Raw genomic sequence first — 23,043 nt, forward strand, 5'->3', positions numbered from 1 at the left:
AGCAATATCTTTGTTTTCTTTTCATTTCATCTTTATGGAGGCAGGGTGCCATGAGGCCTGCCAGTACTTTTATCTTTGGGACAAGGGTCTCTAGGCGCCTGTGATGGTTATGGTTGGATACCGAAAGATTTAGACCCAGCTTGGTTTCTCTTTCAGTGTTGATAGATCCTGACCCCATCTCACCTGCTCTCCATCCCTGGGGCTGCTTCTTGCTTCACTGAGAGAGGCCCCTCAGTCAGGCTCTTTATAACAAAATGAGCTGGATGAATAAACCCCTTCTAACTCTGTATTTCTTCAAGTCAGTCACTTCCATTACAGCTGTGAGAACCTCATTCTTTTCCTACAGTATTTGGTGGGGCTTTCAGAAACGGAGTTTGGGGTGATGCCTGAATATTGCCTCTGACTTTGTGATGATGTCTCTCTGTCCTTGCCAGTTGCCAGGAACTATTCCCACTTATCCTTGTTTATGGCTCAGCTCCAAATTAATGCTAGCATCCAAGTTAAGCATTTAGATAATGAAGTTCCCTCTGCTATCCTAATGTTTTTTTTTTTTAACTACTTGCCTTTTTTTAACTGTTTTCCAAAGAGCCTCGGAACCAGCATTCAGTGCATTTTTAAAATTTATTTGTGTTTTACTTTTTGGCTACCTGGCATATGGGATCTTAGTTCCCCGACCAGGAATCAGACCTCTGCCCCCTGCATTGGGAGTGCAGAGTCTTAACCACTGGACCACCAGGGAAGTCCCTCTAATATTTTCTGATACTAGACTAGAAACCTATTTCTAATGTAGCTTGTTTTTGCAGGTGCTTTATTCTTCCAAATGATACAATCCATTGTGAGAGAGAACTTTATCAATCAGCCAGAGCCTGGAAGGACCACAAGGCCTTCATTGATAAAGAGGTGAGCTGTAGCCACGTGATTGACAGGTATATTCCAGTTGCAAACCCTGCTCGCCAGCCCTGCTGTGTATGCTCATCCTTTTTTATAATTAAGTGAAAAATAGAAGAACAAGGTGCTTCTCCTTCTCCAATGATACAGTGATAGTCCTGACGGAAAGCAAAATAGACAGAAAAGCCTGACCTCTTGAAATCTCTGTGAGCAAAATGATTCGGTCGTGAAAGAGCCAGCTGTTAATACTTATTATGACACAGTGGACGGTATATAGAGGTAGACTTAGTCTATGCTCAGCTTGTTTCCAGACTATTATCTCAGATGAATTGCTATAATTATGGAACACGGAAAACGGTGGAAAGAAAGTTACCTCATATAGAAAATCTCGACCTTACGATGTCATTGTTGGTGTGTGTGTTTTCCAGATTGAAGCTTTGCAAGATAAAATTAAGAATTTGAGAGAAGTGAGAGGGCATCTGAAGAGAAGGAAGCCTGAGGAGTGTGGCTGCAGTAAACAGAGGTGTGTGTGCGTGTCCCCTGACAGAATCATCTGCAAAACTCAGGCTGCAGTGACGCACACGAGGCTCGCCTCTGTTTCACCAATAGAAAGTTTAATACATTGAATTCCCTAGTGTATATTATAACGATCGAAACCATTTCAGTCAAATTAAATATGTTATAAACCCAAGCAGAAGGTTAAAAAAAAAAGTCCCTTTAAGACTGTTACATATAACAAAGTGACTGCCTGCCTTCCGTTTTGCTTCCATTTTATAAATGAACTATTTGATGAAATGCATGATTATCAAACTCACTTTTTAACCTTCTTGCCTGTAGCTATTACAACAAAGAGAAAGGTGTGAAAAAGCAAGAGAAATTAAAGAGCCACCTTCACCCATTCAAGTAAGTAACCATTTGCTACATTTGCTGGGAGTGAAGGACTGTTTGCTGGGCATTTCTAAAAGGGGACTGGAACTCTGTTCCAAGTGATGCGGCTCGAGAAAAGTAGATGTAGCTGGGAGGGTATTAGCTCACGAAGTTGAAAATAAGCTCACATCTTGCCAAGGGACCGAGGCAATCCTTGCTTTTGGAATCCCATGAGGGGGTATTACGTGGGGCTCTAATCTAATTCCACGTGTTCCCCCTGACGATACACTGTGTTCCCCCTGACGATACACTGTGTTCCCTCTGACGATACACTGTGTTCCCCCTGACAATACACTGTGTTCCCTCTGAAGATACACTGTGTTCCCCCTGACAATACACTGTGTTCCCTCTGAAGATACACTGTGTTCCCCCTGACAATACACTGTGTTCCCTCTGACGATACCACGTGTTCCCCCTGACAATACACTGTGTTCCCCCTGACGATACACTGTGTTCCCTCTGACGATACACTGTGTTCCCCCTGACAATACACTGTGTTCCCTCTGAAGATACACTGTGTTCCCTCTGAAGATACACTGTGTTCCCCCTGACAATACACTGTGTTCCCTGACGATACCACGTGTTCCCCTGACGATACACTGTGTTCCGATACACTATGTTCCTTCTGACGATATCACGTATTCCTCCTGACGATACACTGTGTTCCCCCTGACGATACACTGTGTTCCCTCTGAAGATACACTGTGTTCCCCCTGACAATACACTGTGTTCCCTCTGACGATACCACGTGTTCCCTCTGACGATACCACGTGTTCCCCCTGACAATACCACGTGTTCCCCCTGACGATACAGTGTTCCCCCTGACGATACACTGTGTTGCCTCTGACGATACACTGTTCCCCCTGATGATACACTGTGGTCCCCCTGATGATACACTGTGTTCCCCCTGACGATACACTGTGTTCCCCCTGACGATACACTGTGTTCCCCCTGACGATACACTGTGTTCCCCCTGACGATACACTGTGTTCCCCCGACAATACACTGTGTTCCTTCAGAAGATACACTGTGTTCCCTGACGATACCACGTGTTCACCCTGAGGATACACTGTGTTCCCCCTGACGATACACTGTGTTCCCTCTGACGATACCACGTGTTCCCTCTGACGATACCACGTGTTCCCCCTGACGATACCACGTGTTCCCCCTGACAATACACTGTGTTCCCCATGACGATACACTGTGTTCCCCTGACGATACACTGTGTTCCCTCTGATGATACCACGTGTTCCCCCTGACGATACACTGTGTTCCCCCTGACAATACACTGTGTTCCCTGACGATACCACGTGTTCCCCTGACGATACACTGTGTTCCGATACACTGTGTTCCTTCTGACGATATCACGTATTCCTCCTGACGATACACTGTGTTCCCCCTGACGATACACTGTGTTCCCTCTGAAGATACACTGTGTTCCCCCTGACGATACACTGTGTTCCCCCTGACGATACACTGTGTTCCCCCTGACGATACACTGTGTTCCCCCTGACGATACACTGTGTTCCCTGACGATACCACGTGTTCACCCTGAGGATACACTGTGTTCCCCCTGACGATACACTGTGTTCCCCCGACGATACACTGTGTTCCTTCAGAAGATACACTGTGTTCCCCCTGACGATACACTGTGTTCCCTCTGACGATACCACGTGTTCCCTCTGACGATACCACGTGTTCCCCCTGACGATACCACGTGTTCCCCCTGACGATACACTGTGTTCCCCCTGACGATACACTGTGTTCCCCTGACGATACACTGTGTTCCCTCTGATGATACCACGTGTTCCCCCTGACGATACACTGTGTTCCCCCTGACAATACACTGTGTTCCCTGACGATACCACGTGTTCCCCTGACGATACACTGTGTTCCGATACACTGTGTTCCTTCTGACGATATCACGTATTCCTCCTGACGATACACTGTGTTCCCCCTGACGATACACTGTGTTCCCTCTGAAGATACACTGTGTTCCCCCTGACAATACACTGTGTTCCCTCTGACGATACCACGTGTTCCCTCTGACGATACCACGTGTTCCCCCTGACAATACCACGTGTTCCCCCTGACGATACAGTGTTCCCCCTGACGATACACTGTGTTGCCTCTGACGATACACTGTTCCCCCTGATGATACACTGTGGTCCCCCTGATGATACACTGTGTTCCCCCTGACGATACACTGTGTTCCCTCTGACGATACCACATGTTCCCTCTGACGATACACTGTGTTCCCCCTGACGATACACTGTGTTCCCCCTGACGATACACTGTGTTCCCCCTGACGATACACTGTGTTCCCCCTGACGATACACTGTGTTCCCTGACGATACCACGTGTTTACCCTGAGGATACACTGTGTTCCCCCTGACGATACACTGTGTTCCCCCGACGATACACTGTGTTCCTTCAGAAGATACACTGTGTTCCCCCTGACGATACACTGTGTTCCCTCTGACGATACCACGTGTTCCCTCTGACGATACCACGTGTTCCCCCTGACGATACCACGTGTTCCCCCTGACGATACACTGTGTTCCCCCTGACGATACACTGTGTTCCCCTGACGATACACTGTGTTCCCTCTGATGATACCACGTGTTCCCCCTGACGATACACTGTGTTCCCCCTGACAATACACTGTGTTCCCTGACGATACCACGTGTTCACCCTGAGGATACACTGTGTTCCCCCTGACGATACACTGTGTTCCCCCTGACAATACACTGTGTTCCTTCAGAAGATACACTGTGTTCCCCCTGACGATACACTGTGTTCCCTCTGACGATACCACGTGTTCCCTCTGACGATACCACGTGTTCCCCCTGACGATACCACGTGTTCCCCCTGATGATACACTGTGTTCCCCCTGACAAATCACTGTGTTCCCTCTGAAGATACACTGTGTTCCCCCTGACGATACACTGTGTTCCCTCTGACGATACCACGTGTTCCCCCTGACAATACACTGTGTTCCCCCTGACGATACACTGTGTTCCCCCTGACAATACACTGTGTTCCCTCTGAAGATACACTGTGTTCCCCCTGACAATACACTGTGTTCCCTCTGACGATACCACGTGTTCCCTCTGATGATACCACGTGTTCCCCCTGACGATACACTGTGTTCCGATACACTGTGTTCCTTCTGACGATATCACGTATTCCTCCTGACGATACACTGTGTTCCCCCTGACGATACACTGTGTTCCCTCTGAAGATACACTGTGTTCCCCCTGACAATACACTGTGTTCCCTCTGACGATACACTGTTCCCCCTGACGATACACTGTGGTCCCCCTGATGATACACTGTGTTCCCCCTGACGATACACTGTGTTCCCTCTGACGATACCACATGTTCCCTCTGACGATACACTGTGTTCCCCCTGACGATACACTGTGTTCCCCCTGACGATACACTGTGTTCCCCCTGACGATACACTGTGTTCCCTCTGAAGATACACTGTGTTCCCCCTGACAATACACTGTGTTCCCTGACGATACCATGTGTTCCCCCTGACGATACACTGTGTTCCCCCTGACGATACACTGTGTTCCCCCTGACGATACACTGTGTTCCCTCTGAAGATACACTGTGTTCCCCCTGACGATACACTGTGTTCCCCCTGATGATACCACGTGTTCCCCCTGACGATACCACGTGTTCCCCCTGACGATACACTGTGTTCCCCCTGACGATACACTGTGTTCCCCTGACGATACACTGTGTTGCCTCTGACGATACACTGTGTTCCCCCTGACGATACACTGTGTTCCCTGACGATACCACGTGTTCCCCCTGACGATACCACGTGTTCCCCCTGACGATACACTGTGTTCCCCCTGACGATACACTGTGTTCCCCCTGACGATACACTGTGTTCCCCCTGACGATACACTGTGTTGCCTCTGACGATACACTGTTCCCCCTGACGATACACTGTGTTCCCCCTGACAATACACTGTGTTCCCCCTGACGATACACTGTGTTCCCCCTGACGATACACTGTGTTCCCCCTGACGATACACTGTGTTCCCCCTGACGATACACTGTGTTCCCCTGACAATACACTGTGTTCCTTCTGAAGATACACTGTGTTCCCCCTGACGATACACTGTGTTCCCTGACGATACCACGTGTTCCCCCTGACGATACACTGTGTTCCCCCTGACGATACACTGTGTTCCCCCTGACGATACACTGTGTTCCCCCTGACGATACACTGTGTTGCCTCTGACGATACACTGTTCCCCCTGACGATACACTGTGTTCCCCCTGACAATACACTGTGTTCCCCCTGACGATACACTGTGTTCCCCCTGACGATACCACGTGTTCCCCCTGATGATACACTGTGTTGCCTCTGACGATACACTGTTCCCCCTGACGATACACTGTGGTCCCCCTGACAATACACTGTGTTCCCCCTGACGATACACTGTGTTCCCCCTGACGATACCACGTGTTCCCCCTGACGATACACCGTGTTCCCCCTGACGATACACCGTGTTCCCCCTGACGATACACCGTGTTCCCCCTGACGATACACTGTGTTCCCCCTGACGATACCACGTGTTCCCCCTGACGATACCACGTGTTCCCCCTGACGATACACTGTGTTCCCCCTGACGATACCACGTGTTCCCCCTGACGATACACCGTGTTCCCCCTGACGATACCACGTGTTCCCCCTGACGATACACTGTGTTCCCCCTGACGATACCACGTGTTCCCTCTGACGATACACTGTGTTCCCCCTGACGATACCACGTGTTCCCTCTGACGATACACTGTGTTCCCCCTGACGATACACTGTGTTCCCTCTGACGATACACTGTGTTCCCCCTGACGATACACTGTGTTCCCCCTGACGATACACTGTGTTCCCCCTGACGATACACTGTGTTCCCCCTGACGATACACTGTGTTGCCCCTGACGATACACTGTGTTCCCCCTGACGATACACTGCTGGTACCTGGCTTGTCCTCCATGCACTGCTCTCTGTGGGCAGTGATCAGGACACGTGGGCTCACCGAATTAGGTCCCTGTGCTCTGTAGAGCAGCCTGCAATCATTGAATTCTGAAAGCTGGAAGAAATCGACATCTTTTTAAAATAATAGTAAAATTAGCATATAAGAGGAATTTAATATTTGAGCCTCAACAAAATTGGAGCCCTTCATGGAAAAATCAAAAAAGAAAAAACACTTCTTTTTTTTATTCTTTCCAAGCCTGTTTTGTAGGGTTTCTCGATAGAATTCTAGAAACCTAATTCAAGTTATCTAATCCAACGAATCATTTGATTTCATGGCTGATAGATACTGAGCTGCCAGGAGGCTGAGCCACTTGTCCAAAGGGTGTGGCTAGTGGAATCTTCTGAGTCACATTGACATTTATTTCTATCAACGTTTGCATTCAATAAGGAAGAGAATATTGATCCTATTGAGATAGTAAAATTCTAAGGGTGTTGTCACTTAATGAGTTTGTCTTCAATATTACTGATTATATTCCATGCTTTGAGGCCCTCTGAAAACTTAAAATGAAAGTCGCTCAGTTGTGTCTGACTCTTTGCGACCTCATGGACTATAATCCCCTAGGCTCCTCTATCCATGGAATTCTCCAGGCAAGAATACTTTAGTGGGTTGCCATTCCCTTCTCCAGGGGATCTTCCTGACCCAGGGATCAAACCCAGGTCTGCCACATCGCAACAGGATTCTTTACTATCTGAGCCACCAGAGAAGCCCTGAAAACTTACGGCCATCTATTATTGTGTGTCTGTATCTTGCGCCTGAAGAGGTGTGTGAGACTCAGAGCAAGAATCCTGTTTTTACTTGAGAAAGCGCTTTCTGATCATTTAAACGTCCCTTCTGTTGAAATAGAGAAGCCGCTCAAGAAGTAGACAGCAAACTGCAGCTTTACAAGGAGAACCGCAGGAGGAAGAAGGAGAGGAAGGAGAAGAAGAGGCAGCGCAAGGGCGAGGAGTGCAGCCTCCCCGGCCTCACCTGCTTCACACACGACAACAGCCACTGGCAGACGGCCCCGTTCTGGAACCGTGAGTCGCTCCACCTGAGTGCTACTTCCTGGGCTTCCCTGGTGGCCCAGTGGTTAAGACTCTGCCCTTCCAATGCGGGACATCAGGGTTCGATCCCTAGTCAGGAAACTAAGATCCCGCACGCTGAGCATGCACACATGCATATGCTAAGTCATTTCAGTCGTGTCTGACTCCTTGTGACCCCATGGACTGTAGCCCTCCAGGCTCCTCTGTCCATGGGATTCTCCAGGCAAGAATACTGGAGTGGGTAGCCATCCCCTCTTCCAGGGGATCTTCCCAACCCAGGGATCGAACCTACGTCTCTTACATCTCCTGCATTGGCAGCTGGGTTCTTTACGACTAGCGCCACCTGGGAAGCCCACAGGCTGCACAGTGCTGACAAAAAAAAAAGAAAAATGCTACTTCCTGCCACCATGTGGACAGCCAGCATCTCACCCAGTTACTTAGACTAAGGAATTCAGCAGCTTGAATCCAGGAATCTAGAAAGATTCTAGATTAAAGTATCGTATTTTTCTATACCAACAACTAGGATCATTTTTGCTTCTAAATTACATTTTTTCTTTAGAAATTTTTATTTTGGTCTTTTGTTTGAAAATGCCAAGCTCTCCATGGGTTTTTCTCCCCAATGATGTTTCACAAGGTCCCCAGCCCTTGACGGACTTCTGGCCCAGCAAGACTGCTCCGTCACTAAGTAACGGAATAAATGGGTGAACACTTTTACCCCGAATATACTTCGTTTCTGCTTTCTTCAAGAACACATTCCGCATATCACAAAAGAAATAAAACCCCTTGAACGCAGGGACTCTGTCGGATTTATCCTCAGTCCCCTTCAATACCAGCTTTTCGCATGAAGGCCAGCCAGCCCACAGAGTAGCTAAAACACCAGATCTTCTAGTTGAAAGGATTGCAGTAGGCCTCCCAGGTCAGTGCTTCTCAAACTGAATTTGGAGACTTGAAGGAAGCCACAGACCATTCTTAGGGAGACCTATGGCCTGTCTTACGACCGTTTCTGTTTTATCTTTCTGTTTTCACGCATCCTGACTTCAGTGTCTGTTTGCACTGTGTTTACATGGGCTTGCCAGGTGGCTCAGTGGTAAAGAATCCTCCTGCAGTGCAGGAGATGCAGTAGACGTGGGTTCGATCCCTGGGTCAGGAAGATCCGCGGGGGTAGGAAATGGCAACCCACTCCAGTATTCTTTCCCAGGAAATCCACGGACATAGGAGTTTGCTGGGCTACGGTCCAGGGTCATGAAGAGTCAGACATGACTGAGCACGCATGCACAGCGACTTAAAAAGCAGAAGCAGACTCACAGAACTTAAAGAAGGAACTCACAGTTGCTGGGGGGGAAGGATGGGGGAGTTAGGGAGTTTGGGATGGACACGTACACACAGTAGCAGCTTTAATTTGACAGCTCTTTCACATACGTTCTACAAATTAACCAGTGAACCTCTGCGTGGTACAAGAAATCTTCATGGTAACTGTCCTCTCATGTTCAAGTGTTGTGGAGAGTCTGTGACATCACAAATTTCGACATCCCTAAATCCTCTGAGCTGGATTCAAGCCTTCTCCAAGCCCATCTACACTGCAGAATCCCCTCTGTTTCCAGGGCCCATTTGTAACACTTGACCATCTGACATTCAAAACAAACTAAGGCCCTGAGTCCATCTTTTTATTAAGTAACCTTTTTTTAATTTTTATAAAACATGACAACAACCATAAATAAGAGTTCTGATACTTTCCTTCCTTCTTTCCGCTCATCACTCAGTTTTAGAGATCAATACCCAGCAGAACTTAGGGGACAGCAGACGAACAGGCCTGAAACTTCACCTTCATGAGTCGCCACTGTTTTTTTCCATCTTCACCTAATCTCACAGCAAATTTGTATAGAGAAGGGGGGGAAATAGAGTACTTTTAATGTCCACCATGGCACCCCACTCCAGTACTCTTGCCTGGAAAATCCCATGGACGGAGGAGCCTGGTAGGCTGCAGTCCCTGAGGTCGCTAAGAGTCAGACACGACTGAGCGACTTCACTTCACTTCACTTAATGTCCACCCACACAATATTTGCAAGAGAGAAAATATGATCTTTAAAATGTGAAGACAAAAAAAGGTTGAAATAGCTAGGCTGCCACCTTGTCTCACTCTCTTTCCTTTGTTTTCTTTCTTACCAACAGTGGGATCTTTCTGTGCTTGCACGAGTTCTAACAATAACACCTACTGGTGTTTGCGGACAGTTAATGAGACGCATAACTTTCTATTCTGCGAGTTTGCCACTGGCTTTTTGGAGTATTTTGATATGAATACAGATCCTTATCAGGTAAGTCAATATGTTCTCATTTTGTGAAGCTATTGAATATGGAATAAGGAGAACATGAGCTTAAAGCTGTTGTTCTGGGCTCTTCATCCACAGCTCACAAACACTGTGCACACAGTCGAACGGGGCGTTTTGAATCAGCTACACCTGCAGCTGATGGAACTCAGGAGCTGTCAAGGGTATAAGCAGTGCAACCCAAGACCCAAGGGCCTTGAAGTTGGTAAGGAAAAAAAAGAATTTTTTTCTTGCTATAGTACCTGGAAAATTCTTTTTGTGGTCAAGTTTTCTGCCTTTGAAACATATAGCTGGGGAGAGAAGATATGAAAGCATATCATTTGGGACCCTTACAGGGGAAACTTTCCAGGCAATTCCAAACATACTTTGCTCAATAAATTTAGCTCTGGGTGCACTAATGAAAAATTTAATACCCCCGAAGATTTCGTGGGCGTTTCATTCCATCTCTCCCAAAGATGCATTCTCTTAGTAAACCTCAATATCTGATGAAAGCATCCATTGGAAGATGGGATGAAAGTGGCGGGGGGTTATTTGTTATTGCTGTCAACAGTCATAAGAGATACTCTAGGTCAACTGGGAAATCATTTTTTTTTTTTAAGAGAATTAGAATGGAAACACACAATGCCCTATTTCTGCCTTTCACAGTTTGAAACTTACCCAATTGGATACCTGCCCACGACACACTGAATTAGATTTCTTTTGCCAGTATTTCCCGTCTGAAACTAGAGATGTTTGAGCAGGATGTTGTTTGAGATCTGAAAGTTTAAGAGGGCTGACATGGAATCAGCCTGAAGTTCCCTCCCTGGTCTGCAGAGCTAAACTCACTCATTTCTGCTTTGGCTCCTGGAGAGTAGTTCTTTTCAGTGTCTGCCCCAGCTCTTTCCTGGTTAATGAGAATACTGATTTTCTCATAGTTCCTATAGAAATGTAAATATCAGCTGTTCATAGAAGGAAGGAGAAAGTGCTGGAGCTGGCCAAGGGCATAATATGTCAACCCCAAAAGGGCCAAGAGTTTGACCCATAGGCGTGTGCTATGTGCTAAGTCACCGCAGTCGTGTCCAACTCTTTGAGAGCCCAGGGACTGTAGCCCGCCAGGCTTCTCTGTCCATGGGATTCTCCAGGCAAGAATACTGAAGTGGGTTACTGTGCCCTTCTCCAGGGGATCTTCCTGACCCAGGGATTGAACCTGTGTCTCTTAACATCTCCTGCACTGGCAGGTGAGTTCTTTACCACTAGTGTCACCTGGGAAGCCTGGACCCATAGGCAGTGGGGAGCAATTTGTAAGAATCGTCTGTTGGCAGCTGGGTTTCCTCAGTGCCCTTAAGGGCCTGTGTCTCTGTGGGTCCCCTGGAAGCCAGCATCAACAGAATCACCAGTAACAAAAGCAGGCAGCTCCCTGGGCCATGTGAGTGATGGGGAGAAAAGCCAGGATGCACCCTGAAATGGCAGCATCATCACCAGTATTGGGTCCCGGAGGCTTTCAAGCTGCAAGTTGCAGCTTGAAAATTCTAAATCCTGTGGGCGGTCCCATCACTGCTGTCAGTCCCCACCCCTCCATTCATGCCTTGGTGGAATTCATCACCAGCCAGGAGAGCCCAGATCTTTTGGTCAGTAGCTCCACTCAACTTAAATCTTTTCAGATATCTGGTGTATCTGACCTTTTCCTCAAATCCTGAAGGAAAAAAAAAACCTACAGCCTGAAAACTGGAACAACCATTAGAGGCACTAGAAATATGATATCTCTTCCCCAAAGTACATAGCCCTCTTATTGGTGATGACATGGCAGCTCTACTTAGTGAAACCTGATCAAGCCTCTGAATGCTGAGTGACGTGCCAGGTGGAGCCTGTTTTTGCTGTTACACTTCAAGCAATCCTGTCCACTTCTAGATGATTCCTTAGAGAGATGATTGTTGGCCCTCTTTTCCAAGGGTTTAGTCTAAAGTCACCAAAAGTTAACTATTCCTGAGACTTACTTGGACTTTGGGAAGTACTCGTCTTATTACTTTGAAATGGACTCTCCTATCTCACCCCCACCTATTTTTCATGTAAACGCCAATATGTTTTATCTTAAACCCTTTTTTTATTTATAGCTTTCCATCCTCATTTTGAACCTAACAGAAAAGCTCTGTTGGACTCTGGCGCTGTCTGTATTTCACACGATATGTTTCTTTCTAGGATTTAGAGGTTGTGCATGAAGCAGGACAGAGGGGGTGGTTTTATGAGTTCTAAAGCTAACATAAATTACTCTTATATTTTCCTATATCAGGAAATAAAGATGGAGGAAGCTATGACCTGCACAGGTATTCAGACTTTTTTATTCTCCCTGGCAGCTTCTTTCCCAATAATTGCATGATCGAGCCATTTTAACTCATTTCCGTCCCTCACCGTGTCACTCAGAGCATAGCTTGGGGTGCATGCATGTTCTAACAGCTCTCTCCACCGTCTTGTGTCATTGGGAACAGATCTGTCATTTTTGCTTTGAAATCAACTCACTGTCACAACCAGATGTGTCTCAGAGCCTTTACTCACTCATGCCTGTGTGCTTGCTGGATGGTGCTTGGTAGCATGGAATGATGGGAAGGGGGAGAAAACAGAATGACCTCCAGGAGCCCTGGGAAAAAGCAGGGAGAATTATTTTCCTGGTGGTTCTTACACGTCGATTTGCTGGAGAGGCGTCATGGCAACGAGTTGGAGATTTCATGAAATGTGACGTCAGTATCACAAAAGGGATCGTGGGAATGTAGAAAGCATGGTAGAGCTGACGTTGGAGGAAAGACAAGGCGCTTCCTTGTTGACGGTCCTTGATTAGCTGTGGTGATAAAAGCAGGCATGCTGGGGCTCAGAAGCTCTGTAGGGTGGTGGTGAGTGAAGGGGGAGAATGGGGGTCAGTGTACCCAGAGTCGAGACTCACAGGGAGGTCTCAGCACATCATGGACACAGTGCCTGACACACGAAAGCTTGAAGACCAGCCCTGGGCCCAGTCTTCTTATTTCCCTCTATCCTCGCCACCCCCCAACTAGCCCCCCTGCATCCCTGTGCTCTGGGGTCAGGGAACAGGACCCCAAACACCTAGTGACGGGGTCAGCCCTTGCTCGTAACCTTCTACTCCCTGCTGAGACCTCAGGCAGGTCTGTCAGAAGCATGCCATGTGGGGCAGCAGGGACCTGTCCTTACTACCTTACTGAGGGGAAACTGAGGCACAGCCTTAGTTCATGAATCCTCTTGGGAGAAATGATTCCATCAAAGGAACATGGACTTCATTGGTGTCACCCGTTTTGATATTGTCTTGGAGAAACCGAAGAATATTGCCCTTCCAGGATGTGCTGGTGGCCCCCGCCCGCCCTCCCTCAAGCCTTCTGAGCTCTGGTCTCAGATGCCTTTTTTTTTTTCTTAGCACAGGCAAGCCGCATATATATTATGCTTGCTTGTGCTTATACTCAGTCGTGTCCGACTCTTTGCAACCCTGTGGACTGTAGCCCGCCAGGCTCCTCTTTCCATGGGATTCTCCAGGCAAGAATCCTGGGGTGGGTTGCCATCCCCTTCTCCAGAGGATCTTCCTGACCCAGGGATCGAATCCAGGTCTCCCGCATTGCAGGCGGATTCTTTACCACCTGAGCCACCAGGGAAGCTGTCAGATCCCTTCTTCATGCATAAGACAGAACAGAAAAACCCCTCCTAAGCTGGTCTCCCCCGGACCATGTGAGGTAATACTATCTCACACACTGGGACTCATCTGCCTGCCTCCCGGGGGTCCCTTTAAGACATTTCTCAAACAGGGCATTTTAAGCGGACCTCACACTAGACATTGACTTTACAGTTATTTTATGAGGCACTCGATTCTACAGCCAAGGGATGTTCCGTCTGGCCCTGTTTTATTTCTCTCATGACAAAGATAAAAGATATAGACACAAGTCTGGTTGGAGCTAAGGAAGAGTTCTTCACAAGCCATCCCCTGATAGCTCTGAGATAAAGAATGTCATCTCCATTCCAGTCATGATTAAAGGGATTTGGGCTTTCCAGCCCTGCAGTGCAGGAGACTCAGGATTCGATTCCTGAGTCAGGAAGATCCCCTAGAGGAGGGCACGACAATCCACTCCAGTATTATTACCTGGAGAATCCCATGGACAGAGCCTGGCAGGCTGCAGCCATAGGGTCACGAAGAGTCAGATGCAACTGAAGCAACTTAGCGCGCACATCTGGGACTCCCCCTGCCCTGATCACCGTCACCACCACCACTAAATGGGGCCACATCCATCGTTTCTGGGGTCATTTTGGCACGCCCTTGGTGACTTTGGCTGTTGATCTCATCCCTTCCCTGGTAACATGGCACGAAACTGTGTGCGCGGTGACCTCACGTTACCTGTTGTTTTTTCTTTTCCTTCCAAATTCCTTACAAATGGACAAATTTAAGGATCCTCTTTAACTCAAAATGACTGGTTTTTCGGACTCTACCACTTCATAATCCATGATGCAAACTACCTTTCAGCTGCTCTCCTCACAGCAGGCAGGAGATGATGAAACAGGAAAGCATCAACCTGTCACACCTGTGTTCTCACTGGACACTTAAAGGCAGTGTTTGATGTAACCTTCCCTGTTCATTGTTCTCTGTTGGATTGACAAGCAGCAGATGTGGAAAAGTCAGAAAAACTGCTGTCCCAGTTTACCCGCGCTTAGTCCTCCCAAGATTTTGGAAGCTTCGATCCTTTTAAGATTCTTTTTTTTTTTTTAAGAAAATTAATTAGGTGACTTCCCTGGCAGTCCAGTGGTTAAGACACTGAACTTCCAATGCAGCGGGCATGGGTTCCATCCCTCGTCAGGAAACTAAGATCCCACATTCCAAGCAGTGCCACCAAAAACTAGAAAGAAAGAAAAAAGAAGAAAACTAATTAAAGTGGGTTTTCAGTCATGAAATGTGATTACAAAAGCCTTTGATAAACATGATAGCAAACACACCTGAAGAATTTGGAACTTGAAAATTCAGCAGAGTATTTTAGAAGATGTATCTTGTATAAGACTGACTACAGAAGAGTTTTTAAACTGCCTTCAATTTTGTGGGTTAATCCTTAGACATATTTAGAAGGTCTTTAAAAAGTCTGCTCCCTAGTTCAATTTCTTTTTTATTGTTGTTCTTTTTGGCATGGTAGTTGCATAAGGCAGGGGCAGCTGAAATGCTTTGCTTATTCATTTTCCGGTTAGGACAAGCTCACGGTAAGGATACAGTTCAGTAAAGTGGCCGCTATGACTCAGGAAATAATTGTTGGCTTGAGTTGAAAGTAATAATATCTGTGTTGCAAAATAGAATAGGATCCACAGGTTAATGGGGTGTTTATTTTTCTCGTGGTCTGTGAAAACTGGCGCTGCTGACCTTTGATGAGCTTCTCCGGCAGTCATAGTGTGTGTCCACGGCTGCATGGGCCAGACGGTCAGTTCTTGGCAGCCTGACGCTGGCACGGCTGCTTGCTGACACTTCTGTCCGCGCCCTGCAGGCCAGCAGGCCACATGGTGCCCACCCTCAGCAACCATCCCTCCTGTTCACATTGCTTTTGCCTTTCTTTTTTTACAAGTTGACTTTTTCATTTTCTTGAAGTATAGTTGGTTTACAATGTTGTATTAGTTTCTGGTGTACAGCAAAGCAATTCAGTTTTATACATATATCTTGGAGAAGGAAATGGTACCCACTCCGGGAAGATCCCATGGACAGAGGAGCCTGACAGGCTGCAGTCCACGGGGTCACCAAGAGCTGGACGCAGCTGAGCACACACACTATGCTATATGCTATGCTTCATGTCACATCAGTTCTTTTTCAGATTATTTCCTATAATAGGTTATTATAAGATATTGAATATAGTTCCCTGTGCTATACAGTAGGACTTTGTTGTATCTGTATTATATTATATTATATTATATGCTGCTGCTGCTGCTAAGTCGCTTCAGTCGTGTCCAACTCTGTGCGACTCCATCGACGGCAGCCCACCAGGCTCTCCTGTCCCTGGGATTCTCCAGGCAAGAACACTGGAGTGGGTTGCCATTATATTATTTAGATATCTGTTAATCCCATACTCCTAATTTATCCTCCCCTTTCTCTTTCCTCTTTGGTAACCATAACTTTGTTTTCTATATCTGTGAGTCTGTTTCTGCTTTGTAAGTAAGTTTATTGTTATTAGATTCCACATGTAAGTGATATCCCTGACCCTAACCCTTTTTTAGATTCCACATATAAGTGATGTCGTATGATATTTGACTTTCTCTGATTTATTTCACTTGGTATGATAATCTCTAGGTCCATCCATGTTGCTGCAAGTGACGTTATTTCATTCTTTTTTACGACTAATATTCTATTCTATATATGTACATCTTCTTTATCCATTCCTCTATATACACTTCCATCACTTCCATGTCGTGGTTATTGTGAATAGTGTTGCTGTGAACATTGGGGTGCGTTTCTTTTTTCAAATTAAACTTTTCTCTGGATATATGCCCAAGAGTGAGATTGCTAGATTATATGGTAGCTCTGCTTTCAGTCTTTTAAGGAACCCCTTTTGCTCATTTTGATTCACTTGTCCCTGTGGCAACAGTGCATGCCTTGCAGACAGTTACGGGTGACATAGCCGTGTGTTACAGGCTGTGCAGTATTGTGGTTAGAGCACGGATGCTGAAGCCAGCCTGCCTTGGGTTCAAATCCCAGTCTTGCTAGTCGGAAACTGAGAACAAGGCCTGACATATAGCAAGCCCCGGGAATGATGGGTATTACTAGTCAGGTATAATAATATGGGGGTGCAAAAAATTCACATGAAGAAAGTGGTATGTGAAAGGGGATAGTAAATGATAAAAGAATGCTACTGTATTTTAGAAGAAACCCAAAAAGAGATCTTGTCAGAGCCAGCACCATCTCCATCATCACTCACTGACAACCCAGAGTTTAGCACACAAATGTGTTCTCGGAACCACCGGAATCTCTTGAGAGCAAAAGGAAAAAATGTAGCCTTTACTGCCGTGCTCCATGTTGTCCTGAGCTTCCCTGGTGGCTCAGACAGTAAAGAATCTGCCTGTCAATGCAGGAGACCTGGGTTCAATCCGTAAGTCGGGAAGATCCCCTGGAGAAGGAAATGGCAGCCCACTCCAGTATTCTTGCCTGGAGAATCCCATGGAAAGAGGGGCCTGGCGGGCTACTTCCATGGGTTCTCAAGGAGACACGACTGAGCGACTAGCTTTCCGTGTTGCCCTAAGAAAGCTCTCTTCTCTCGGTCACATCTCAGGGCTCCATTTTCTTTTCAAGCTGCCTTGCTAGTATGGTTGGACTTTTCTCTTTAAGGCACTCAACCAAGAGATGAGTCAAGACCAGGGTTTGAAGTTAAAGGGTCTGGAGGTGAGGTTGGCTTCCTGAGACAATGAAGGGGACCTGCGTTAGGGCTGTTAGAGTGTGAGTCAGGACCAGGGCCACTGGGTGGCGCTGTGAGGTTTGCCGTGGGGGGACAGGTGGCCCTGGAACCCAGTTCCTGTTATCCTCAGTGGATTCAGTCATTTTCTAAATGCTGCGGTACACAGAGAGGAATTTCAGAATTGTTAACTCACACTAACTGCAAATTTGGCATATTTGGTAGATTATCTGGTTCTGCCTTTGACCATTTTTCTATCTGGTTTCTGAAAGAATTGTCAGGAAGAGTTTTTTTATTTTAATTGAAATATAGTTGCTGTACAATATTACATAAGTTACAGGTGTACTTTATAGTGATTCACAATTTTTAGAAGTTATAACTATTTTTATAGTTATTATAAAATATTGATTATTGAAAAGAATTTATATCTTTGTGATGCTCTGTCAAACAAAGGACATTTTTCCATTTGGTCAAGTATATTTATGGGTCTTTCAAGAGCTTTTAACAGGTATTTTCTTAAAGGTTTTGCACATTTCTTGATAAGTGTATTTATAACCACCTTATCTTTTTTGTTACTACATAAACGAAGTTTTCATCCACCATTAAAACATCTACTTGATAATGGTTTATGTATATGAGGGCTATTGGTTTCTGTACATTAATTTTACTACCTGCTACCTTTAAAATGTTTTTTCAGTCAGCTTTGCCATGTATTCTCTTCAATTTCTAAGGTATACTGTCAAACATTTGCAGAGATAGCTTTGCTTGTTTTCCCATTTATGTGTCTCATTGATTTGTCTAATTGAATAAGCTAATATTTTCAGTACAGTGTTACCTTGTCCCTGTTATTAATGAAAGTAATTTCAGGATTTTTCCATGAAGTGAAGTGAGAAGCAAGCTTTAGGACTAAGATATATATGTTTTTGTTATGTTAGGGAAATAGCCATCAATTTGTTTCTAGTATTTTTTAGTGTCTTTAGTATTTAATGAATGTTGAGGTTGTCAAAAACCTTTTCAGCGTTTATGGAGATACGCAGATAATTTTTCTCTTTAGATCTACTAATATGATATGTTATATTAATAGATTTGCTAAGAGTAGACCAACTAACCTTCCATTTCTGGAATAAATTTTGCTAGACTATCATGTGTTATTTTCTTAATATAACATTGAATTCTTGTCACTAATATTTTATTTAGGATTTTTGTGTCATCTTATAAATGATTCGGTCTGAAACTGTCTTTGTGTTTATGCTATGTTATCTTTTTCGGTATTGGTTTCCTATTACTGGCATAACTCATGATACCCCATGCCTGTTGTTGTTTAGTTGCTAAGTTGTGTCAGATTCTTTGCAACCTCATGTACTGCAGCCTGCCAGGCTCCTCTGTCCATGGGATTTCCCAGGCAAGAATACTGGAGTGGGTTGCCATTTCTTTCTCCAGGGGATCTTCCTGACCCAGGGGTCAAACCAGCATCTCCGCTTTGCAGGCAGATTCTTTACCACCATGCCATCAAGTGATACCTACCCCATGCCTTAAAGCAACACAAACGTATTCCCTGACATTTCTAGGAGTTAGAGAAGGCTGAAATGGTTTACTGGGCTAAAATCACTGTGTTCCTTCTAGGGCCTCTAGAGAAGGGTCCATTTCCTTGCCTTTTCCAGTTTCTAGAAGCTGCCTGGATTCCTTGTTCACGGTTCTATCTTCAAAGTTGAAAATTCAGCGTCTTCAAGTCTCAACACCTACCTGTTCCCCTCCCAACATACACACCTCTTTGCTTCCAAGGTCACATTTTCTCTGACTCGCTTGCCCTCCTTTTCCTAAAAAGGATCTTCAGGATGACATTGGCCCCACCTGGCTACACTAGGATAGCCTCCTCACCTCAGAATCCAAAACTCAGTTTGAATTTGTATAGTCCCTTTTGCATGTAAGGCAACAAACAATACCTAGTCTCTGGGGATTAGGATGTGGACATCTTTGAAAGGTGAGTACACTCTTCTGCCTACCACAGCAAACAAGGTTAGACTTGCTTCGTAGAAAGAGCTTCAAAGTTTTCTTTGATCTTCTGTGCTCTGGAACAGTTAGTATAGCATTGAGATGTTCTTTTCCTTGAAGGCTTGGTAAAATTCTCCTGTGAAACTATAGTGACCTGTTGCTTCTTTGTTGCTTGCTGTTTTAGTCGCTAAGTCATGTCCAACTCTCTGCAACCTGATGGACTGTAGCCTACCAGGCTCCTCTGTCCGTAGAATTCTCCAGGCAACAATACTAGAGTAGGTTGCCATGTGCGCCTCCAGGGGATCTTCCCAACCCAGAGACTGAACCTGTGTCTCCTGCATTGGCAGGCGGATTCTTTACTGCTGAGCCGCCGGGGAAGCTTCTTTGTAGCGTAGTTCTTATAACACTGATAGAATGTTCTTAAGTAGTTTTTATAAACATATAATTATATAAAGGTAATAAACCTTTATTTTCCTTCTTTGGGACTTGTTCTGTTTAAACTTTCTACCTCTATTGGATCAATTTCAATAAAACATGTTTTCCTAGACAATTATCTGTTTCATCTAGGTTTTTTCCATTGATTTGCTTTGATGTCTGCAGAGTACTTGTTTACTTTTTAAATTTTGTATATTTCAATCATTATTTCTCCCTTGTCATTTTCTATTTTGTCTATTTGAAATCAGTCCCTTTTTTCATAATTAGGTAAGCTAGTTACTGTTTGGATCCTATTTTTTTTTCAAGAACCAGGGTTTTTATTTATATCAGTATTTATTAATTAGATATGTCCTTTTTCTGTTCTTTGCCTTATCAATTTTGTTTCACTCCTGGATCTGATAAATGTGTTAAATGCTCACCACCCATCCTTTTGCTGACGTTTCCCCAGTGATTTCTTGATTGAATGAAACTCACCCTCTAGGAGACTGTTCAAGATGACCTGATGTGTCCCATGTTCTTTACATTCTTTCATGTTTGAAAATTTTTTCCTGTAGCCTTGACACTTAAAGGAGAGGTTGGCTGGATATCCGATCCTTGGTTCAGACTCTACTGTTTGATCTAAGGTGGCTTTCACATCCTGGGATACTTGATTGGAGATTTCATTTACTTAACAGTGTTATGTTGTGGTTTTCTTCACTTTTGGGTTTATTTTGGCAGGGGCTTTTTCATAAGATGGTAGACTTTTTATACTTATTTTCTATGTTCCTTTGTAATAATTTTGTTTACATTTAGACTGCTTTTATTAATTTCAGGGACTTCAAGTATTTCCAAGATGTCTAGTTTAAGAAGATCCTTTTCTGTCAGTATGCCCAAGCATACTTTTTTTTTTTTTTTTTACTTTTTATCGCATTATTATTTGGGGATGGGGTTATAAGAGGTTGTGTGTCCTCCGGTTTGTCTGTTTCTCTTTTTTATTACAGGACTGAAATTGCACCCTTTTGGCTTCTTTTTTCCTTTATCACCCAGTTTTTGAAGGCCATTTCTCTCTTCCTTTGTATCCTTTTTCCCCCGCAAAGTGATGCCTTTCAAGACTGTCATCTCCATTCATGTTCCCTTCATTCTTTTCTTCATTGTCGCAACCACAATTTGCCAAGACTCTACAGAGTTTTATACCACAGATTGACGTTCTTTCCAGCAATGGTTTCAAGTCTATCTTTGACTCCATTCTCACTTCCTTCTTTTCTCTTCTATATAGTCTTCCCAGGGCTGGTGCCCAAAGTGTGACACACAGCTCTACTGGCATTTGGTATTAATTTTTTTTTTAACTTACAGGTTATTTGAAGATTCTAGGATTCTTTGTATTGCTTTCTAGGTAGTTCATTGCCTTTATCTAGGCCACCTCTTCTTAAGTGGTACTTGGGTACACCTAGGGAAAAGACATTGTTTTCTGCAGAACTATAGTCATTTTGATGATGTAGAAAAATCAGAGCGAGAAAGCTGGTGGGTTCATTGAATGCTGTGCAAAACCACTCAGTGGCTGGTTTCTTTAAAGGATAGAATTTTTAGAGCAAAGGGGAAAAAAAAAAAGAAACAGATCTATCTAATTTGAAGTTAAATAGATGCAAATATTTAATTGCATTCAAATGTGTTTTTATACTGTCAGGGAGTATAAAATAATAAAATAAAAATATCTTACAAAGTGTTTTCTATTACATTAATTACTTTGAAACATCATTCATCTAGCAGCTCTGTATGTAATAAAGGTTTTAATGCATAGCTATATTTGGTAGATGAGGGACCAAGACTCAGAGAGACTAACACACTTGATTTCCTGGTTACATCAGTGACTTGAGTAGAACCAGGAGTAAATCATAAGCCCCCTGACAGGTAATACCAGTGTATTCTCAGTACCAACCAAGCCTGTTATAGAATTCCTCCCTCGTTCAGCCTTCTTTCCAAAGTTCATTCTCATTCAGTCACTTCTGTAACCTAAGGCCAGTCCTTTATAACAAATTACTAGAGACACATACTTTTCCATGTTTATTTCAAATTGCTTTGTGCCACAAAAACAATGCAAGTTGCTTATTCAATAGGTTGGACATGTTTTCTCACTAATGATCCACCTTCATCTCTCTTCACAGAGGACAGTTATGGGATGGATGGGAAGGTTAATCTGCCCAGTCTCACTGCAGACGGCAACTGGCAAGGCCCCGAGGATGTATACAACGTGAATGGAAGCGCCTATAAGGACAGACAAAACTATAGACTTAGTCTGGCTGACTGGACTAATTACTTGAAGGATGTAGACAGAGTATTTGCACTGCTGAACAGTCACCATGAGCAAAACCAAGCCAATGAGACTAAAAGTGCTCCAAGTGATGGGTTCCTGGCTGTGTCTGCTGACCTCTCAGCCCCAGCAGAGATGGATGAAGACCCCACGGTTAGGGCTGGGGAAGTGCCTCCTTTGACCTTGCTGGCTGACCTTCCCACCCTGCATTCCAGCCGACCAACATTCAGTCCAGACAGTCAACTTGAATGGAACAACGACATTCCCGAAGTTCACCATTTGGATTCTGAACACTGGAGAAATCATAAAACTGACAAATGGATGGAGCATGAAGGGATCAATCACCTTGAAACTGATTTCAGCGGCAATGGCATGACAGAGCTGGTGCAGCCTAGACCCAGGCAGCAGAAGGGCCGACCCCAGGATGGTCGTCCAAAGGAAGATGTTTCCGAAGATCAGCTGGTTCTTTCTGCGCATCCTGATGTTAACTCCACAGATCTGATGATCAGAGAGTCCACCAGGGGGCCGCCTGTTTCCTCCAGCATCACAGAGAGGATGTCAAACCAAGTGGAGAAGAATCACAGGGCCGGGAGCCTACAGAGTCTAGAAGGCAGTGCCTCGTTTCCACTCTCCTCTGATTAGATGCCATGTGACCTTACCCTAAACACAGTATTTTTTTTTTAATTTGTTCTTAGTAAACTAATAAAAGTGATCATGACAACCAGCATTCC

General features: G+C 45.0%; 1 protein-coding gene across 2 annotated transcripts in view; it reads left to right on the forward strand.

The window, feature by feature from the left end:
* The window catches only part of SULF1 (sulfatase 1), a 92,961-nt gene extending 70,680 nt beyond the window's left edge, over positions 1-22,281 (forward strand). Inside the window, exons 13-20 of one of the 2 annotated variants that reach the window (XM_052651433.1) lie at positions 804-900; positions 1,317-1,411; positions 1,726-1,791; positions 7,720-7,892; positions 10,068-10,210; positions 10,304-10,427; positions 12,489-12,522; positions 22,167-22,281. In XM_052651433.1, coding sequence (XP_052507393.1) covers positions 804-900; positions 1,317-1,411; positions 1,726-1,791; positions 7,720-7,892; positions 10,068-10,210; positions 10,304-10,427; positions 12,489-12,522; positions 22,167-22,197 — 763 coding nt within the window. In that variant the 3' untranslated portion in view covers positions 22,198-22,281. Of the gene's footprint in view, positions 1-803; positions 901-1,316; positions 1,412-1,725; positions 1,792-7,719; positions 7,893-10,067; positions 10,211-10,303; positions 10,428-12,488; positions 12,590-22,166 lie in introns of those variants that run through there. The other variant, XM_052651432.1, reaches the window with a different exon arrangement.
* Positions 22,282-23,043: the final 762 nt, after the last annotated feature.

This window comes from Budorcas taxicolor, chromosome 14 (genome assembly GCF_023091745.1).
Source record: "Budorcas taxicolor isolate Tak-1 chromosome 14, Takin1.1, whole genome shotgun sequence".
NCBI classification, from domain to species: Eukaryota; Metazoa; Chordata; class Mammalia; order Artiodactyla; family Bovidae; genus Budorcas; species Budorcas taxicolor.